Below are 18,950 nucleotides of genomic sequence, written 5' to 3' on the forward strand. Positions count from 1 at the left end.
AATCCCCTTCTCATCTCTCAAAACAAACACAATATTAGTGGGTCTCACCTTACTACTAATCTCAATTTCACCTCTAACTCTCCAAACAAAATGAGTGTTTGAGGGGTGTATAGAGGTAGAAGTAGCTTACTAGAAGAATAAAATAATTTAAAATATTGAACATGATAAAATATTATATTTAAACTATAATTATTTTATTTTTTTTATAATTAATTTGATAATTATAAAAAAAAAATAACTTTCTAAACACAAATATTTTAGACACGTTAAAAAGTTATTTTGGAAACATGATTAAAAGTTATTTTTTAACTGTTAATCTATTTTGAATTATATCATCTTTCTATTTTTTTTATACATTTAAAAAAATTAAAAAGAAACAATATTTAACTAATTTTTGAAAATAACCCAAAATAATTAAAAAGCTAAATTACCAGTTAAAATAATAAACTTTCCAAACAAGGCACAGAGAGAGATAGAGAGAGAGAGAGAGAGAGAGTCAAAATGGCGAAGAAGGTGGAGAGCAGTGAGAGAGGTTTGAGATGGTCTCTCGCCGGAATGACCGCTCTCGTCACCGGCGGCACTCGCGGCATCGGGTATATGCGTCATCTCTCTCTCTGTCTCTCCGCCTGAAATTGACGATTCATGTTTTCTAGGGTTTTGATTGATTGATTGGTTGTATTGTATTTTAGGCACGATGTTGTGGAGGAACTAGCCGATAAAGGGGCGATCGTGCACACCTGTTCTCGCAACGAATCCGAGCTCAGTCGTTGCTTGCAGGAATGGTCCGCCAAGGGTTTCACGGTCACCGGTTCGGTCTGCGATGTATCGTCTCGGCCTCAAAGAGAGAAGATGTTGGATGAAGTCTCTTCTCTCTTCAATGGCAAGCTCAATATCCTTGTAAGTCACTCTGGATTAAAACTAATGCTGTGTTTGTATCATGTATTTGATATAAATTTAGTTAGAGATTAAAAAAAAAAGTGAACTACATGTGAGTGATACCGATTTTGAGAGTTGGTTTGGAATGTTTTAAGAAGTGTATTTTTTGACTTATTGGTTTATATAAGTTGGGTTTGGGTTGGGTTTGATATGATGTGTTAGAGAGGTGATGTGATTTAAATAAGATGATGTGACTTAAATAGGATAGTGACTTTTTAACTTTTTGTATTATTTAGTTTATGCCAAACCAACCCTAAATCTTATACTCAAATCCATTATACAAGCACAATTTTTTTTTAGATGGGGATACAAACACAGCTTTAAAAAAAATAGTAAATATATACTGTGGATGAATGATTATTGAATGAGATCAACTCTAATCTTTAGAATGTGTTTGTTTTATAAATTTGAAATTGGTGGATTTTATTTACATTTCACACATATTTTTTCTTTTCATTTTTAAATCATTCTCAAATGTATAAACTAAACACAATCTCGTAAGGAGATTCTTGTTAATATTGTAACTAGTCATATTGTATTTTAGTTACTCTAGTTGACTCGCTATTATATTTATTTTAACAAAATTCTTTTTTGCTAATTTTGATAGGCTCTTTAAACATTATATGTAAATAGATATGTGTAAAATGGAAAATGTCTCGTAGTTCAAATTTTGTGGCTCAAAAGTAGCTCAAATATACAAAACGACGTCGTTTTGGCCATTTTTATGTTGTTCTGTACTCAAAACGATGTCGTTTTGGCCATTTGAGCCACTTTCGAGCCACAAAATTTGAGTTACGTAGCATTGTCGTGTGTAAAATAAACAACATAGATGAAAAAATAGTTAAACAAACCCTTTTTAGGCAAAATAAATAATATTGTTAAAATTATTTTATGAAAATTAAAAAATAATCATTTCATTTCAGGTTATAATAATGAATGATCCTTTGTACATAGACAAAGAAATGATCATTTTATGTCAATTTCAATAAACCAAACAAAGAATTAGTTGGTCCACCGTTGCGAAACTTTTGGTGCTCCCTGTTTTTTTTTGTAAGTTGTTTTTTGTTTTGAGTGTGGTGGATTTTAGGGGTGGGTGCGGGTCGATTGCAGTCACGGAACTTTCAATCCGTTATTCGTCCGTCAGATTGATAGATTGGAGAAAATCAATCCGCATCCGTTCGCTAATCCGGCGGATATGGATTGAGCGAATTGGCGGTTTGGCGGATGGATATGAATTGGTTTGACGGTTTAAAATTTTATAAATTTTCAACATAATTCAACTTGTGCACTTCCTCAAAAAAAGAAAAAGAAAAAAGTATTACAGTTAATGACTTAAAAAAATATTACAATCACTGCACGCCTTATCAAAAGTAAGAAAGTTTGAAACTTTAAAATATCACAATCACTACATGTCTCATCCACATACTACAATCACAGCATGCCTCATCTACATAAAGTATTACAATCTGTGGTTCTTAAAATATAAAAACAATTCAAACCACCAAAACTATGAACATAGCAGTAATAGAGATTGTATGCCTCTGTATAGTTACGTCTATATATGTTTTTGAAAATAAAAACCAACCAGCATATATCATATTTTCTATTTAGTATTTTTAGAGATAGATTTAAAAACCAAAAAATATAGATAAATAATACGTTTATTTTTTTCAATTCAAAAAAGATATTCAAGTTGAAAACTTTTTTTCAACAGAATATTTAAATTCTTTTTTAATTGAAAACACAAAATCTTATAAATTACTAGGGGTGTTCGCGATTTGGCGGTTCGGTTGTAGCCAAAGGAATCTCAAATCCGTCATCCGCCCACCAGATTGGCGGATTGGAGAAAATCAATCCGCAACCATCCGCTCGTCATCACGCATCTGTCCAAAATACAAATTTTAACGAATCGATATATCCGCTGCTCATCTCTAAAGGATTTTATCGCTTCGCCTACACGGCATGTGGTCCTACATTTGTCTTCGTACCGTTCATTAATTTTATGTCCAATTCGTCTGGCTCAGGCTTTTAGGTGACTTTATGTAGATTGATTTCATATCCTTCTTTTTGCTGGTACGAGTGACCATACATAGTAACGAAAGAATGGGAGTGTTTAGTGTGGCTAATTATGGCAACTTATAAATTCTAGTTTTAGAAATATTATCTTAGACGGTTTGGTTTAGGAATGTAAAATAAATTTGATAAAATCGAAATCATCGATTGAAACTGACCGAAATTTAAGTTTTTGGTCTATTTTTCATAACATATGGTCTGTTTTAATTTTAAAATTTGTTATATCGATGTAAATCGAATCAACTGCATATTATATTTAAATATTTTATATTTTAATTTCTTAAACATTATATGAGAAGTAACTAAGATAATACACTTTTGTGATACAAATTAGGAAGAACAACATTCATAGAGCAATTTTTATATATTTTCTTCATTTATTTTCAATGTAAAATTTCATAATCTACTATAAAACCTTTTAAAATTTCATATAAATTTCTCTTTTACATCAAACCGACAAAACCGAACCGTAGCATACGGTCTGTATCGGTTTCTCAATTATAAAAACCAAAAGGGTTGGTTCGGTCTTAAATAAACTCTTAACACCGACCGAACTGAACCGTTTACACCCATAATTTGGTTAAACTTATTTTAAATGGGTTTTGATTTTAGGAACTTATTTTAATTCATAAAAAGCTAATTCTAAGAAGTTGTTTGTCTATGCTTCTTATTCTCAACTTCTGCTGTGGTCATATTAATTTACGATTATACTTTTAGGATTTTGTTTTTTCTTTGAAAATAGAAAAAGACTCAAATAGACTATGGATTTTTGTGTGTGTGTGTGTGTGTGGACTAATAGTGAATAATAAAAAATAAAAATTAATTCAAAAAGTTATTTCATAACTTATTTACTAAACACTACTTAGCAACTTAAATCTATAATCCAGCAGTTACACCAAACAGATTAACAACTTCTTATTAAAGTTATAATCTATAATCTGTTTTAGCAGCTTTGCCAAACACCTGCAATGTAAATTAAGTAGGAAGGAGAAATGAACAGAGCTCAACTTCACTTGTATATAAAAACCAATTTGATTAATAACGAGCCATACTTCAGCTAGAATAAGTCCATTTGATTTATTATTTATTTAATAATAAGATAAATATATTATTTTTATGTTAAATAATATATGTGTAATATATAAATATTGTAATATAGAATGATATTTAACGAGTTGATCAAATTTTATTATCGAGTTTATACTTTTCTTGTTATTGAGCTATGACTTGAAACGAGTAGAGCTTGAGTTTGATTAATTTTTGAGCTCCAAAACAAATGAGCCAAAGCACTTCAAAGTTCAACTCGACTTAACTTATTTGCAACACTACCTTCCATTATGCCCCACTAAATCATATAGTTCCACATACTATCACAACATTTAAACTCTCATTTACTAGTGCTATTGTCACGATATGAGCATGAGCACCTCTTTGAAAGTTATAAATTGGTGTCTGACATGTATCTGACACGAACACACACCGAACACGTTAAAGGAATCGAACATGTTAGTGACACGCTATGTTCCAATTTTTTATTTTTCATTAGAATAGCATGCCAAAGGCTTACAAATTCGATGAGAATAAAAATTTGATATTGACTAAATTTATAATATTAAAAAATATAACATATAATAATATATAAAATTATATGTTGTTCCCTGTTAGTCCACATTTTTGTATAGGTTGGGCTTTCGGATAGGGAGGAAGATGTGGTGGTTTGGAATGTGGTGGGTACCAAAGGTTAGTTCTCGGTTCAATCCTTTTATCGGAGTTTGGTGGGGGAGGTGGTGGGTGAATTTCCCTGAAGGAATATTTGGGTGCCTCAAGTTCCTTTTAAGGTGGTTTTCTTCTAGTGGACAGCTGCCTTAGGTCGGAACCTTACAATTGATAATATGGTTTGTCGAGGACATGTGTTAGGAAATCGGTGTTGTATGTGTTGTTTTTTTTTTTTTTTTTTTTGATCGGCAAAATAAATCTTTATTGATGGAAACATACAAAAATGGTAGAGTACATCAATAAAGAGGAGCTCGGAGCTAGCTCAAGCTCGAAGCTTTAGTTGGTGAGAAACCAACAAAAAGAGAAAAACAAAAAAGCAAAAGCATTAACAACCAAATTACAGCCACAACAGAGCAAACTAGTAGTAGATCACCAAGACTAACAGATCAGCAGGCTTAGCAACTAAGCTTGCCACTGAAATTTTTGGGGCTACCTTTAGGAGCCAACCCGGGTAAAAAATCAACCTGGAAGCTTGTGCTTGATAATATTAGATCTAGACTTTCAGGCTGGAAGAGGAAAATGTTGTCCTACGCCGGGAGGTTAACCTTGATCAAGTCTGTCCTCTCGAGTCTCCCTGTGTACTATCTTTCCATATTCAAGATGCCTGATGGTGTGGCTCGTGAAATTGAAAAGATTGAGGCTACTTTCTTGTGGCGTAGTGATGGCCTAAAAAGAAAAATTCATTTGGTAAAATGGGTTGAGGTTACAAAGAGTATTGCCCAAAGGAGCTTGGGCATCAGAAGGATTAGGGATGTTAATGCATGCTTGCTTCTCAAATGGTGGTGGAAATTTGAAAATCAAATCTCAGCATTATGGAGGAAAAGTTATTTGCAGCAAGTATAAAATTGAGGTACAGTGTTGGCATCCTCCTGTGCAATCCTCCTACAAGCACTCTAGGGTATGGAAGGACATTACTTTTATAGGAGTTCATAGTTCGAATACGTTTCAATTCTTCTTGGAAAACTGCCAAATCAAGGTTGGGGATGGTAGTCGTATCAGATTTTGGCATGAGAAGTGGTGTGGATTTGCCTATCTCAAGGATGAGTTCCCCTCTCTCTTTAACCTGTCTGCTGATAAGAATGGTTCTTTTCAACAATTCTATGCCAGGAAAACCAGCTCTACAGTCTGGAACTTTCCCTATAGAAGAGTCCTGTATGCCTGGGAAAAGGCCATTGAAGTTAGGTTGATTATAATGTTATCCTCTGCCCTCCTCCCCTTGAGCCTTAACAGTGCTGACAGCCTGGTGTGGTCATCTGCGGCCTCAGGTTCTTGTGTTGTCTCCGTGTCTTCCTTATATTCTCTTTGCAATACTCTCCTTGGGCCACATCTCATCATTAGCAAGTTCATTTGGAGCAATATTTTACCTTCCAAAGTTCACTTCTTTGGATGGTTAGCATGGAAAAACAGAATCAAAACAGCGGTGTTTCTACTCAATATTGGTATTCTAGGCAGCAATGTTTCTCCTTTATGTCCTTTCTGCAAAATGGCCCCTGAATCTGTTTTCCATGTCTTGCTTCATTGCCATTTCTCTTGGACCATTTGGTCACCTGTGTTATATGAATAGGGGCTCTGTTGGTGTATCCCACAATCTGCGGCAGCCCTGTTCAATTGGTGGAAGGGTGATAAATTTAAGCACCCACTAAGGAAATTTTGGGAAGCAATCCCACTAGTAGTCCGTAGACACGCATGCTTTTATCCAAGAGACCCATTTAGCCCAAAATCCAAAGCTGGACATCAAAGAGAACAATAACTCCCAGTTTACTGAATCGAAAGCTTTCTCAAAATCTAGCTTGATGATCAACCCTTGTTGTTTAGCCTTCTTCCAACCATCGACTACTTCGTTAGCAATAAACACCCCATCTAGGATATTCCTTCCCCTTATGAAAGCAGTCTGAGTGTCACCAATAATGGAGGGCATCACGGGCTTCATTCTGTGCGAGAGAAGCTTTGCTAAAATCTTCTATATAGAACCCACTAGGCTAATGGGTTTGTAATCGGACAAATTAATGGGATTAGAAGTCTTGGGGATAAGTGTAATGAAGGAGCTGTTGAATCCATAGGTAAGACTGCTGTGGTTGTGAAAATCTTAGAAGAATTGCATGATCACTTGTTTCATTATTCTCCGAAACTTCTGATAGCATAGGAGGTTAAACCCATCTGGGCTAGGAGCCTTGTTGCTATTGCTCTCTTTAATGGCAGCCCATACCTCTGCTTCAGTGAAATCTGATACAAGATGGTGGGAGATAGTGTCCTCAATTAATCTGAATTCCCCTTCAAACACAGGCCTATTAACCCAGCATTCCTTGAAGTGTTTCTTGAAATAAAGGAACACCTCATGTTTAACTCTACTAGGTTCCTCTAAAGACACACCATTTACTGAGATGGAATTTATCATGTTCCTATTATGTCTGGTACTTGCAACAGCATGAAAGAATCTAGTATTTTTGTCCCCCTGCAGAGACCAGTTCATTCTGGATTATTGATTCCATAACCACTTCACCCTTCTATAGAGTTTCCACACTTTACATCTTACTTCTCTTCTTTGAGCCATTTCTGATTGAAGCAGTACTCTTTCCTCTACAATTCTGTCTAAGGCATGCAATTCCTCCTCTGTTGCCTTGAGTTTAGTTGTAATATTACCAAACACGTTAGTATTCCCAACCTGTAACTCCATCTCAAGGTGCTTGAATTTTTGCTGGATTATGAAGCCTGCCTGACCAGCAACAGTCGAATTCTCCTAGCAAGAAATGAAAAAATGAGAGAAATTGGGATGCAAGGTCCAAGCATTAATAAACCTGAAGGGCTTAGGGCCCCAATCTCTTTCATCTTCCATCATCAATAGAGGGCAATGATATGATATTAACCTAGGCAGGCCCCAGAGCTTCATTTTGAAGTGGACCAACCATTCTGGGCTGAGCATAATTCTGTCAATTCTACTCCATTTCTAGGCCTCCTGAGTGTTACACCAAGTGTATGACCGTCCAAGAAGGGACAGGTCACTCAATTCGTATTTGTCTATAAACTCATTAAGATACCGCATTTCCCTATCTCTTCTGATACATCCAACTCTCTCTCCCATGTGCCTTATTTCATTAAGATCACCACCCAAGCACCAAGGGCTAGGGAAGGAGTCCTTGAGCTTAATAATGGAATTCCAAAGAGTGGATCGGCTACTAACATCATTAGGTGTATATACATTTAAAAGAACACAATCAAAAGAGTTACAGAGTGTTCCTGAGAGAAGAATGAACCTCATGTTGCAGCAGCTCCCAATTAGTTAGAAAACATTCAGATCCCAAATGCAGAGGAGCCCTCCTATAGTACCAATAGGGTCTACAGACATAAATTTCATATTCCTATTTCCCCAAAGCCCACAAGCAACAAACTCTGAAACCACTACTTTCTTAGTTTCTTGAATGAAAGCAACATCAATATGTCTATCTCTCAGAAGACGTTTGATTCTGCCCCTCTTTTCAGGCGTACCAATGCCTCTAACATTCCAAGAGAGTAGCTTCATAGAGACCAGTTGATACACTGTGAGGCCCCCAGACACTACAATCACAACGTTGCTGAGCCCACTTCATTGATTCTCTCTTTAGCATTCAGCTCAAGATCGATAATTTTGTCCAACACAGCAACTTCTTTAGCCTTAAAATTAATACCAAGCTGCTCCCCCAACTTAATGGTTGCTTTAGCTTCTTTGAGGAGGAAGCTATTTGAGCTTGAGTCTCCCTCAGACAGATTTGATTGAGCAAGGGCAACGGCAGCGGGTCTGAGGATAACAGACCTGGATGAATATTTACTAATGGCTGTAGCTTTCTGACCATAAAGCCTAGCAAAACGGGAGAAGCCCTCCACATGAGCCTTCTTCTTCCCAGATTTCTTGGCCTTCCGAAAGGGATTAAGGGTGAAGGAAGATGATCTATCAAGGCTTTGATCCTGAAGCCCCTAAATGCCCAATGTAGATAGGCTAGCAATAACATGTGGGCCTGAGGATGGAACTTGACAACTACTAGGCCTGGTAACAGGGGGTTCAGGTGGCTTAAAAATAGTTAGGCCTTGAATTCTTTGCATACCATGTAGTTGGGCTAGATCCACCTCAAGAGAAATGCCAAGCCCAAGATCTTCTTTTGATCCACTTAGACTTTTGATAAGGCCAGAAGATAAAACTTCCTCAGTACTCCTCAGTGGGTCAACGAAGCTTTTTGGGTAGGGTGCTAGCTCCTCCATCATTGCCACCTTCACTCCTACTGCACTGGCATGGCTGAGCCTCCCCTCACACAAAGTCACCTCAACCGCTGTGTCCACCAACTCTCCATTGTAGCACTGATTAGGTCCCTTCTTGAGTGCTACCTCATTAGAACCAGCAACCACCGCACCAACTACGTTCTCACCTAGCTGTCTATCACAGCGGGTCTCTTCAACTACTATATCCTCCTTCTCACCACTGTTGTACTGTGTGAGCCTCATATCACCTAAGTGATCATACCCATGTGCCATTGCAGTATCATCAACCTTCTCCATGCCAAACTTCTGTGGAAAATTAATTACCCCCACTCCTACAATGGAGTTTTAGTCATTGTGCTTAGTGTGTGAGCTACTAGAAGACTCAACTGGGTTGTCCAAATGATCCTCATATACAAGGATAGGATAGAGTATGTCCTTGCACTCCAAATTTATTGTTGAAGAGATGAGCTCCATGCAAGATGTAACCACTTTGATTCTGGTGTAGGAGAAGGACTTAGGTTGATTGATATCACCCTCTAAGCTAAGAACCGACCGCCACAAGCTTCCAATGTTGTTTAGTGTGCTCCTATTCCAGAGGTTAAGGGGTATGCCATAACACCTTAACCACACACATCTCTCCTGATGAATTTGGACTTCTGGCTGCCATTCTAATACAAACTGACTCCAGTCTTTAAACCATTCCTTAATGTTGTGGATGTTAGATTGCAGCTCTGCATGGGATTTAAAAGTCACGACTACATCACGACCCCCCCTTTCTGACCACAACTTGCGGTATCCCATTCTCCTTAAGGGCCTCTTTGATACTATTAGCAGAATAATCCATATTAAGTCTGATTATGACACTGTCATAGAGCCATCCATGGCCATCTTCATTTACGTTGATGGTCATGCAAGCTTTTCCAGTGAGTTTGCCCCATTTTAGTACCTCTGCGAATGATCTAGGGCCAACAAATGATATTTGACCCCTACTTGTGGTTGTTTCAAATGCACCTCTGCTATTCTGGGCCCGCCTCCTACTTTGCACATCCCTGTTACTCTTGTCATAAGAAGCCATGTTGACTGCGAGAACCTTATCATCTACCAAAAGACCATTTGCTTTCTGAATAGCAATGTCTGATGCTATAGGACAGTCGAATCTCACAAAACCAAATCTTGAGTTTGACACTCTTCTTCTTTTGAAGGGGATAAAAACATCTCTCACTATGCCAAACTTGGTGAATAGCTTGAACAGGGATTTAGCATCCGTTGAACTAGGAAGGTTGTCCACAAATATTGTGTGTAGGCCGTGCTTTTCTTCTTTACCCTAAGCTCCACCTCCTCGTCGTTGCTTCACAACAGGAATCCAACCTCCATTACCGTTGGGTGATCGCAAGTCACTCGCTCTCGCACTCTCTCTCACCATCTTTACTTGTTTTCCAAATACTCTTACAAAATTCTTGTACTCAGGTTTTATGGTGTTGTATGTGTTGTGCTGATGCGGAGTCGGTTGATCATTTATTTCTTCATTATTCCGTTGCTTCGCGTCTTTGGGGATTGATTTGTTCTTTGTTTGGGATTATTTGGGTACAGTTTAAAGGGGTTTTGGAAATGCTGTGGAGTTGGAGGGGAGCTCAGGTTGGGTGGCGCCGACGACGGGTGTGGTCATTGGTGCCGTTTTGTTTGATGTGGTTTGTTTGGTTGGAGAGAAATAGGCGAATTTTTCAAGAGATTTATCATTATATGTCATGGTCGGAGAATCGACTTTTAGTTACTTTGTTTAGTTGGTTGGAGACTAGAGTTGATTTAAATTTGTTTGCATTCTTGAATTTTTTGGATGATATAATTGGTTAGGTGTGTTTAGTTTGCTTTTATAGTTTCCTTATATTCTTTGCATCATCTTAATACTTTTTTAATAATAAAGTTTTATTATTTATCAAATATATATATATATATATAATTATATGTTGTGTCTTGCAATTGTTCGGATATTAACTATTGAACATGATTTTTATTCGAACAATTAGTTTTTGTTCAAAAAATGTCCGAAGAATTACTTTTTGTTCAAAAAATATAAGAACAATTGTTCCTTGTTCACAAGTTGATATACGAATAGTATAAATAATACGTATTAAGATAAAGTATTGTGTGTAAATAAAATTATCCAGAACATGATAGTCCAATCAAGTATTCTAAGCTAAGCTATGTGTGGGTGACCCAATACTCTTCGGGGATTAGGTGAAATCCAAAAAATGTTGCTTTTATATGTAAATATTAATTTAAATAACATATTAATTTTTTATATTGTAAATCTTTCTATTTTTTTCTACATTCAAAATTTTTGGTGGCATATTTATTCTAGTAATTAAGATGTGGTTTACCCCTTTGTTATTGTTGGACTTTTGGAAAATTTTTATTAGGATAATTAATTAAATAAGCAAAATATGTTATATAAAATTTAAAAATATTTAAGACGCTCTTTCTCCTTACTCTCTTTGATTTCCTTTGCTTTTGATTGGTTTTTTTTTTTTTTTTTTTTCTTCTTCTCTTTCAATTCCCAACCCAACCCCCACATATATATAGGAATAATGGGAGTGAAAGTTTTAAAAGGGTCTTAATGAGTCCTCTATAAAATTTAGGATTTACATTTAAGGTGAACAAATTCATTCTTTGTATTCCCGACCATGCATTGTTTCCTTCACTTTACACTAAAAAAATTTCTGTGGTAATAAATACCTGTCTTTTCAATCACTGTTACACAAATCAGAATGTGTCAATTTAAGACACCTTTTTGTGCGGTTAGAGGCTTTTTTTTTGCATGATCCCTGGATCTAGACAAAGAATGTTGGGATGCTGAATATAACGTCTTATTTGTTAATTTTTTAAAAAATTAAAAAGTTATTATTTTATTTAAGTCATATTATTTTATTTAAATTATATCATTTTTTATTATATTATTTTAAATTCAATTCATATTTCATAAAAAAATTAAAAAGTACACATGTTTAGAATATTCTAAATAGCCCCTAAGCTTCAGTTTGGGAAGAGGGTTGGCTTTTTGACTTTTTTATTTTTTTGGCTATTTTAGCCTGGGTTAAAAAGTTTGGTTTGGAAATGACTTTTTGGTTTTTTGACTTTTTTGATTTTTTTTGCGAGAGAAGAGTGTAATGATTATGGGTTGGATGTGATATTTTATTTTTTGTGGCTAAAATAACCTATTTTGTCTTTTGTGACTAAAATAGTCAAAAAAACCCCGTTTAGCTCTTGCCAAACGGAGCCTAAATATCTTATATGTTGAGCATCTCTTAAATAGCTTCTCTTGTTAATTGGACCCTTAAGAAACTTAAGTTTCGTTTGGTAAGCCTCTTAAATTATAATTTCACCCATTGATTTGAGTGTGTTATTTATTTTGAGTTTTTAAATCATAATTCTACACCCATTTCTCAAAACTCAATTCAAAACATAATCATTACTTTTCAAAACTCATAACCAAACACATAATTCAAAACTCAATTCAAATCAATATTTTAATTTTTTTAATATTTTTAATATTTAAATATTTTAAAAATATTTTAATTTTGTTAAGATTTTAAATATTTTAATATTTAAATATGATTTGATTCTTTTTAATTTTTTAATTTTTTGAATATTTTTAAATATTTTAATTTCAAAATATTACGATTTTAATTTTTTAAATTTTAAAATATTTTATAAAAATAAATTCGAACTCTATTTTATAAATTTTTTTTAAATATTTAATTTTTTTTTGTTATGTATTTTGTTACGATTTGAGTGTAGAGTTGTGAAAGTAGTATGAAATTTTGAGTTATGTGTTTGGTTATGAGTTTTAAAAATAATTTTTGAATTAAGTTTTGTCTTATGTGTTTGATTACGATTTGAGTGTAGAGTTGCTTTTAAATTTAAAATATTAACATTTTAAATTATTTAAATTTTTTGAATATTTATTTTAATTTTTTACTTATTCAATTTTTTAGATTATTTAAATTATTTAAATATTTATGATTTAAATTTTTTGAATATTTATTTTGAAAAAAAATTATTTCCTTTGTAGTATTTTCAATTAAAAAATTGATTAATGTTATTTTTTGTTAATAATAAATTTTTTTAATTGAATTTTAAAAAGAGTTTGGTTATGAGTGTTGATCAGAATTTTCAATAGTGTGAAAGTAGTGTGTTTTGTTACGAGTTATAACAATTTAAATTAAATTTTGGAAACTCTTTTTAAAACTCATAACCAAACAAATTTTCTTTCTTTACATGTCAAATCAAACTTTCAAAACTCAATTCCATACTCAATTCAAAACTCAATTCAACATTTTATTAAAAAATCAGAACCAAATAAATTTTCTACACTTAACTCATAATTCCACAACTCATAAACTCAAAATACAACTCATACTCTCAAATTATATTTACAAAACTCTACCAAACGCAACCTTACTGTACAATTTTATTATCTCCTGGCATTAGATAAACAATGTTGGCACAACCCTCTGGAAGCCTACAATGGAGTATAGTGCTGAAGAATACTCAATGCTCATGGCTACCAATCTTGAGTCCGCTTTCCATCTCTGCCAACTTGCATATCCTCTTCTAAAAGCTTCTGGAGTTGGAAGCATTGTGTTTATTTCCTCTGTTGCTGGTTTGGTACACACCGGTTCTGGATCCGTTTATGGAGCTAGCAAAGGCAAGTTACAATCAGGAGTTAATGATTCATATGGCCCGTAAAGTATGTCTCTCTTTTTTTTTATTATGGTCCCTGAACTTCATTTTGTCTCAATTTAGCGCTTTCACTTTTTAAATGGCTTCAATGGTTTGTTTCCGTTTGCCTTCATTTGGACTTGGACGTTAATGGCATCAATCTCATCCTTCTGGTGCTTGGTTTGAACAAAATATAAGAAACATTTTTCAAAAACAAATATTTTCTCCATTTAAAAAATTTGTAAGTAATATATGGGAAAAATCTTTTTATCTGTAAAATAATTTCTAGCAAAACAAACGAGTCTCAAAAGGAAATGTTTTTCCACCAAAATGCAGCTTCCAAATTTCCCGTGAAATAATCTGTCCCAAATTCAATTTCCTTGAATACCGATGTCACATCATCAATTAACATAAAAAATCCAAAAAAAAAAAGGGATGAAATTGAGAAATTTAAAGAATTGAGGGGGCTTAATTGAGACAAAATAAAGTTTAGGGACCACTCCAAAAGAAGGGTATAGTTTAGGGATCATATGTGTTATGATTCTACCATCAATATATGGTATTTGTTGTCACATTAGCATGCTGTGGAAGTTGATGTTGTGAAGTTAATGCTTTTGGGGTCATATTTTCCGTTCGCAGGTGCAATGAATCAACTTACAAAAAATTTGGCTTGTGAGTGGGCAAAAGATAACATCCGAAGTAATTGTGTTACACCCTTTTGTATCAGAACCCCACTCTTACAACATGTAATATTCTTCTCTCTTGCTTATGATTATTTTAGAATCTAAAATCTTTTCTTTTGGACAAATATACCTAGTGAACCAACACCCCTAATAAGTAGACTTGCTTTGCCCATTTAATTACTATATCATGCTGTTTATTGTTTTACAATAATGTCATACCACTTATGTTTGGTATACTGATTAGTGTACCAACACATGTTAGAGTATTGTAATTTCAAAATTATGGATTCCACCCATTATACAAATTATAAAGACTCAAAGTCAATAAAACTATATCATATTATTTGTTAATATACTGATTGATATATCAATTGATACGTATAACTTTATTCTTTATACAATGCTTAGCAACCTGATTCTTTCTTCGGTGTGGTATTCTGTGTTTGGTCATAGCTAGGCTTGTAACCCGAATTTAGGCATTATTACGTGGTTAACCATCTTTATGGTGTTGGAGGAATTAAAGCTTTATCATTTCAATATAATTTAATTCATTGAATGAAAGCATATTGCCAAGGATAAAAGCATATTGCCAAGGATAGGCTTTTATCTTTATGATTCTGGTATCTTACATACTATAAGAATGTCGTGTGTTCACATATGTCTCAAAATCTCAATATTAACATCTCATCATGGTTATTAGAATCCTGATTTAGATTGTAGAATTTTAAAGTGACTACAATGGTAGTCAAAAAATCTTGTAGAATCACATTATGATCCCGATTTTACGACAATCCCGATCCTACTAAAAAAAAAATTCTTATATACGTATGTTAGTGTGTATATTTATATAAGAAATTTAATTATAACTGTTTCACCCAACATCTTTTCTAATTTGTGTTAACATAAATATGCATTATATCATATTTATTATTTTTCTTTAATATTTTAAAATTATTTAAGATACATTATCTTTACAGATAATTTCTTGTTTTATTTTACATTAAAAGTAAAATCTTATGATCCTCAATCCGATCCATAAGTCTCTCCCAGGGATCCCACCTACTATCTTAATTTTAACAACCTTGCATCTCATGCAAAGTGTACCTTTTCTTTTTTTTCTAATTTATAATTATTTTAAAATATATTGAAAAAAAAAAAATTTAACAAGACATAACAAAGAGGTATACTTCAAATTAAAAAAGTACATGGCTATTCACTTTATCTTCAGCTCTTATAGAAATTCACAACTCTCCTTCTCACATGCGTCTCTCCATGTGTATAGGTAAAATAATTATGGTAATTATTTGAAGCAATTAAAATTTAATAATCATGGCAATTATTATAGGGAAATTTATTAAAAAATTATTTTTTAAGTGTTTGTATTCTAATTAGTTTATAAGATATTCTTATATTCTAATAAGTCCTATTATTTGGACATTTGCTCTACCTAATCATAATTATCATATTTAACGTATTTTATGGACATTTCTACCCTTATAAATATTTTTTGAACAGTTAGCAATTTGGTGATGTGAACATTCATATTTTATAATGTGAATATTCATATTGACATGTTAACATTCACATTGATAATGTGAATGCTCATATTGTGAATGTTCACATTGACAATGTGAGCATTCACATTACGGAACATTCACATTGTAAATATAAATATTATTAAGGGTATTTTGATAACTATGTCACCCATAAGACTTATTGGAACATAAGAAAATAATATGAACTGATGGAACATAAGTAGGCAAAAAGAGATTTATGAAAAAATGTCCCATTATTATAAATAGGAATATTTTATGTATACAAAAATCGTGACAAAATTTATTATGAGTTGTGTGCTTTATATAATGGTTTAGGTTTTTTGGGTATACGATATGATGTTTGAATTGTGTGAGGTAGGTTTCTTAACCCCCCAAAAAAAATTGATATTATTTTGTAGAACATGATCTTTCCTAAGGAGTTGAGATGCATTATGTTGTGTTGACATATTTGAATTGTTTGTGAAATTTTTTTACTTTTAATTTTTCTTAATTACTTAATCAATAGAATAAGTACCCCTATTTTGATATTATTTTGTAGAACATGATCTTTCCTAAGGAGTTTTGATGCATTATGTTGTGTTGACATATTTGAATTGTTTGTGAAATTTTTTTACTTTTAATTTTTCTTAATTACTTAATCAATAGAATAAGTACCCCTATTTTGATATTATTTTGTAGAACATGATCTTTCCTAAGGAGTTTTGATGCATTATGTTGTGTTGACATATTTGAATTGTTTGTGAATTTTTTTTACTTTTCATTTTTCTTAATTACTTAATCAATAGAATAAGTTTTGGACAGATTTTTATAAGCCAAGTCTCTTACTCAATAATTATTTTTTTATGGCTTCCAACATAAAGTGGAAATTTGTTTAAAAAAATATGAAGGTGAAAATCTTTAAATAAAATTACTCACTTATATATAAGATCCGTGCACAGCATGGGTCACTGCTAGTTTGAATGCAAATGATTGATGACTTAACCTCTTTGCCGTTTGCTAAATGACAGAGATTATTGCTAAAAACTCAATCAACATTGACAATGTTGCTGCTAAGAAACTGGACATTGTATATTAGCCAAGTAAATCATAGACTTCTTTTAAATCGAATTGATTTAGCTAAAATTTAACTACCGTATTACGTGTACCTCAGTTAATCATAGGCCACTTCTGAATCATGTGGATTGTGCTGAAAGTAATTATGTTGGTTAAATTGTACACTACACATTATTTAAGCTCTAGTGAGATGACTTTAAAAAAAAGAAAAAAAAAATTAAAATTATAAAAAAATTAAAATTGAAAAAAAGTTTTCACCACTCATGACAGTAGACACTAATTACCGGTTCCTGAAATTTCTATTCCTTTTGCAGTTGATGGACAAGCAAGAGTTCCTGGATAAGGTAAGATCTAGAACTCCTCTTGGACGCCCTGGAGAGCCAAATGAAATATCATCCTTGGTGGCATTCCTTTGTATGCCTACTTCATCTTACATCACTGGTCAGATTATTTCTGTTGATGGAGGAATGACTGTGTATGGTTTCTCACCTAATTAGGGGAGAAAAAAAAAAGCCACAAATCTGGCATTGTTTGTTTGTTGGTCTGTGTTGGAAAATTTTATGTATTTGGACTTGCATTGTTGTGCTTTTTTTTTTATTTGCGAATAATGGGTAGAATATCTGGTGTACCATTGACATATGATTGACCCGAATCTAAGGAATGTGATCAGTATTGGTTCTTGGGTTATGGTACACCTTAGTTATGTGGACCATAGTATCTACTAGTATTTTGAATGCTTTCCAAGCGTGTGGTGAGTTTGTTTTGCTGCGGCAGGTATGCCTAACCCCCGTTGTTGTTGTATGGTTTATCAGTCCGCTCAATGGATTTTCACTTGACCCCCCAAAAAAAATCGTTTATGACTGTTGAGGTATCACTCTATTTTTTGTGCCTAAAACTCTTGACTCTACTTGTTGATTGCATTATTACATTGCTTAGTGTAGATTTTAGTTTATATAATGTAGCGAAACTTGGTAGATTTCTCCTGTTCTTTGTTTTTGGTTTTTTTGTTTAGTGCTGTGGTTGGTTTGGATACTCTGTTAACTTGGCTTGTGGATCTGCATTTATGCTTGATCCATCAACTGGGTATAATTTTTTAATCAATTATGAATTATTTGATTCCACTGATGTGCGGGGTTGAAATTTGCACTAATGAAAACGAAGCTTCACAATCTCACGAAGCCTTCCTGGAATTCTGTTCCTTGCACACTAGAACATACTGTTAACGTTTCCAGCAAGATGTTTGGTTAGTGAAGATCGTCCGATGCTAGTTAATGATGGGAAGAGCAAGGACATGTACAGAGGAGTTAGAAGTGCGTATCCATCCCATAGTTCTAAATCAAGGTATCGGGTAATGTAACGGTATCGATCACGTAGTATCGGTATTGGTACTATTCACCGGTACGTATCGGGAATTGGGTGTCGCGGCCGTGAAATTTCAAAAATCATTAGTAATTCCTCTAAAATACAATTTTACACATTTTTTTTTTATTTATTCTTTTAGCCTTAATTTATCACATTTTAATCAAAATTTTGATATGCAGGGGCACTTTTATCTCATTTTCAACTAAATGATATGTATTTGTTTTAGTCTAAAACTTTTATTTGGCATATATGTTAAACTTTTAATAAAAAAAATTGATGTGGAAATATTTTTTTACTTAGTCTCAAGCCTTAATTTATTGGTTTTAATAGGTCCATGAACAGTGAGTCTAATAAATCAACTTAAAGGAATGAAGAAGTGAAATAAGTATGAAACATACTCTACAGGTACATTGCAGAGAAAAAAATAAATATATATATTAATATTTGAACAATTATAAATATAAATATATATATATATATATATATTAATATATCTCCCATCACATATCATAATATAACCATGATATAACCACAAAATGTAAAACAGTGGCTTAAATAGCAACTA

General features: G+C 33.3%; 1 protein-coding gene across 1 annotated transcript; it reads left to right on the forward strand.

Moving 5' to 3' along the window:
* The first annotated feature begins 412 nt into the window (after positions 1–412).
* Positions 413–17,715, forward strand: LOC114282342 (tropinone reductase homolog At5g06060). Its single transcript, XM_028224988.2, has 5 exons — positions 413–593; positions 690–897; positions 13,501–13,717; positions 14,371–14,477; positions 17,338–17,715. Exons 1-5 carry the CDS (start codon positions 502–504, stop codon positions 17,518–17,520), a joined length of 807 nt encoding a protein of 268 aa, XP_028080789.2. The 5' UTR covers positions 413–501; the 3' UTR covers positions 17,521–17,715.
* Positions 17,716–18,950: the final 1,235 nt, after the last annotated feature.

Source organism: Camellia sinensis, chromosome 1, assembly GCF_055761805.1.
Source record: "Camellia sinensis isolate YWXY chromosome 1, ASM5576180v1, whole genome shotgun sequence".
Classification (NCBI taxonomy): domain Eukaryota; kingdom Viridiplantae; phylum Streptophyta; class Magnoliopsida; order Ericales; family Theaceae; genus Camellia; species Camellia sinensis.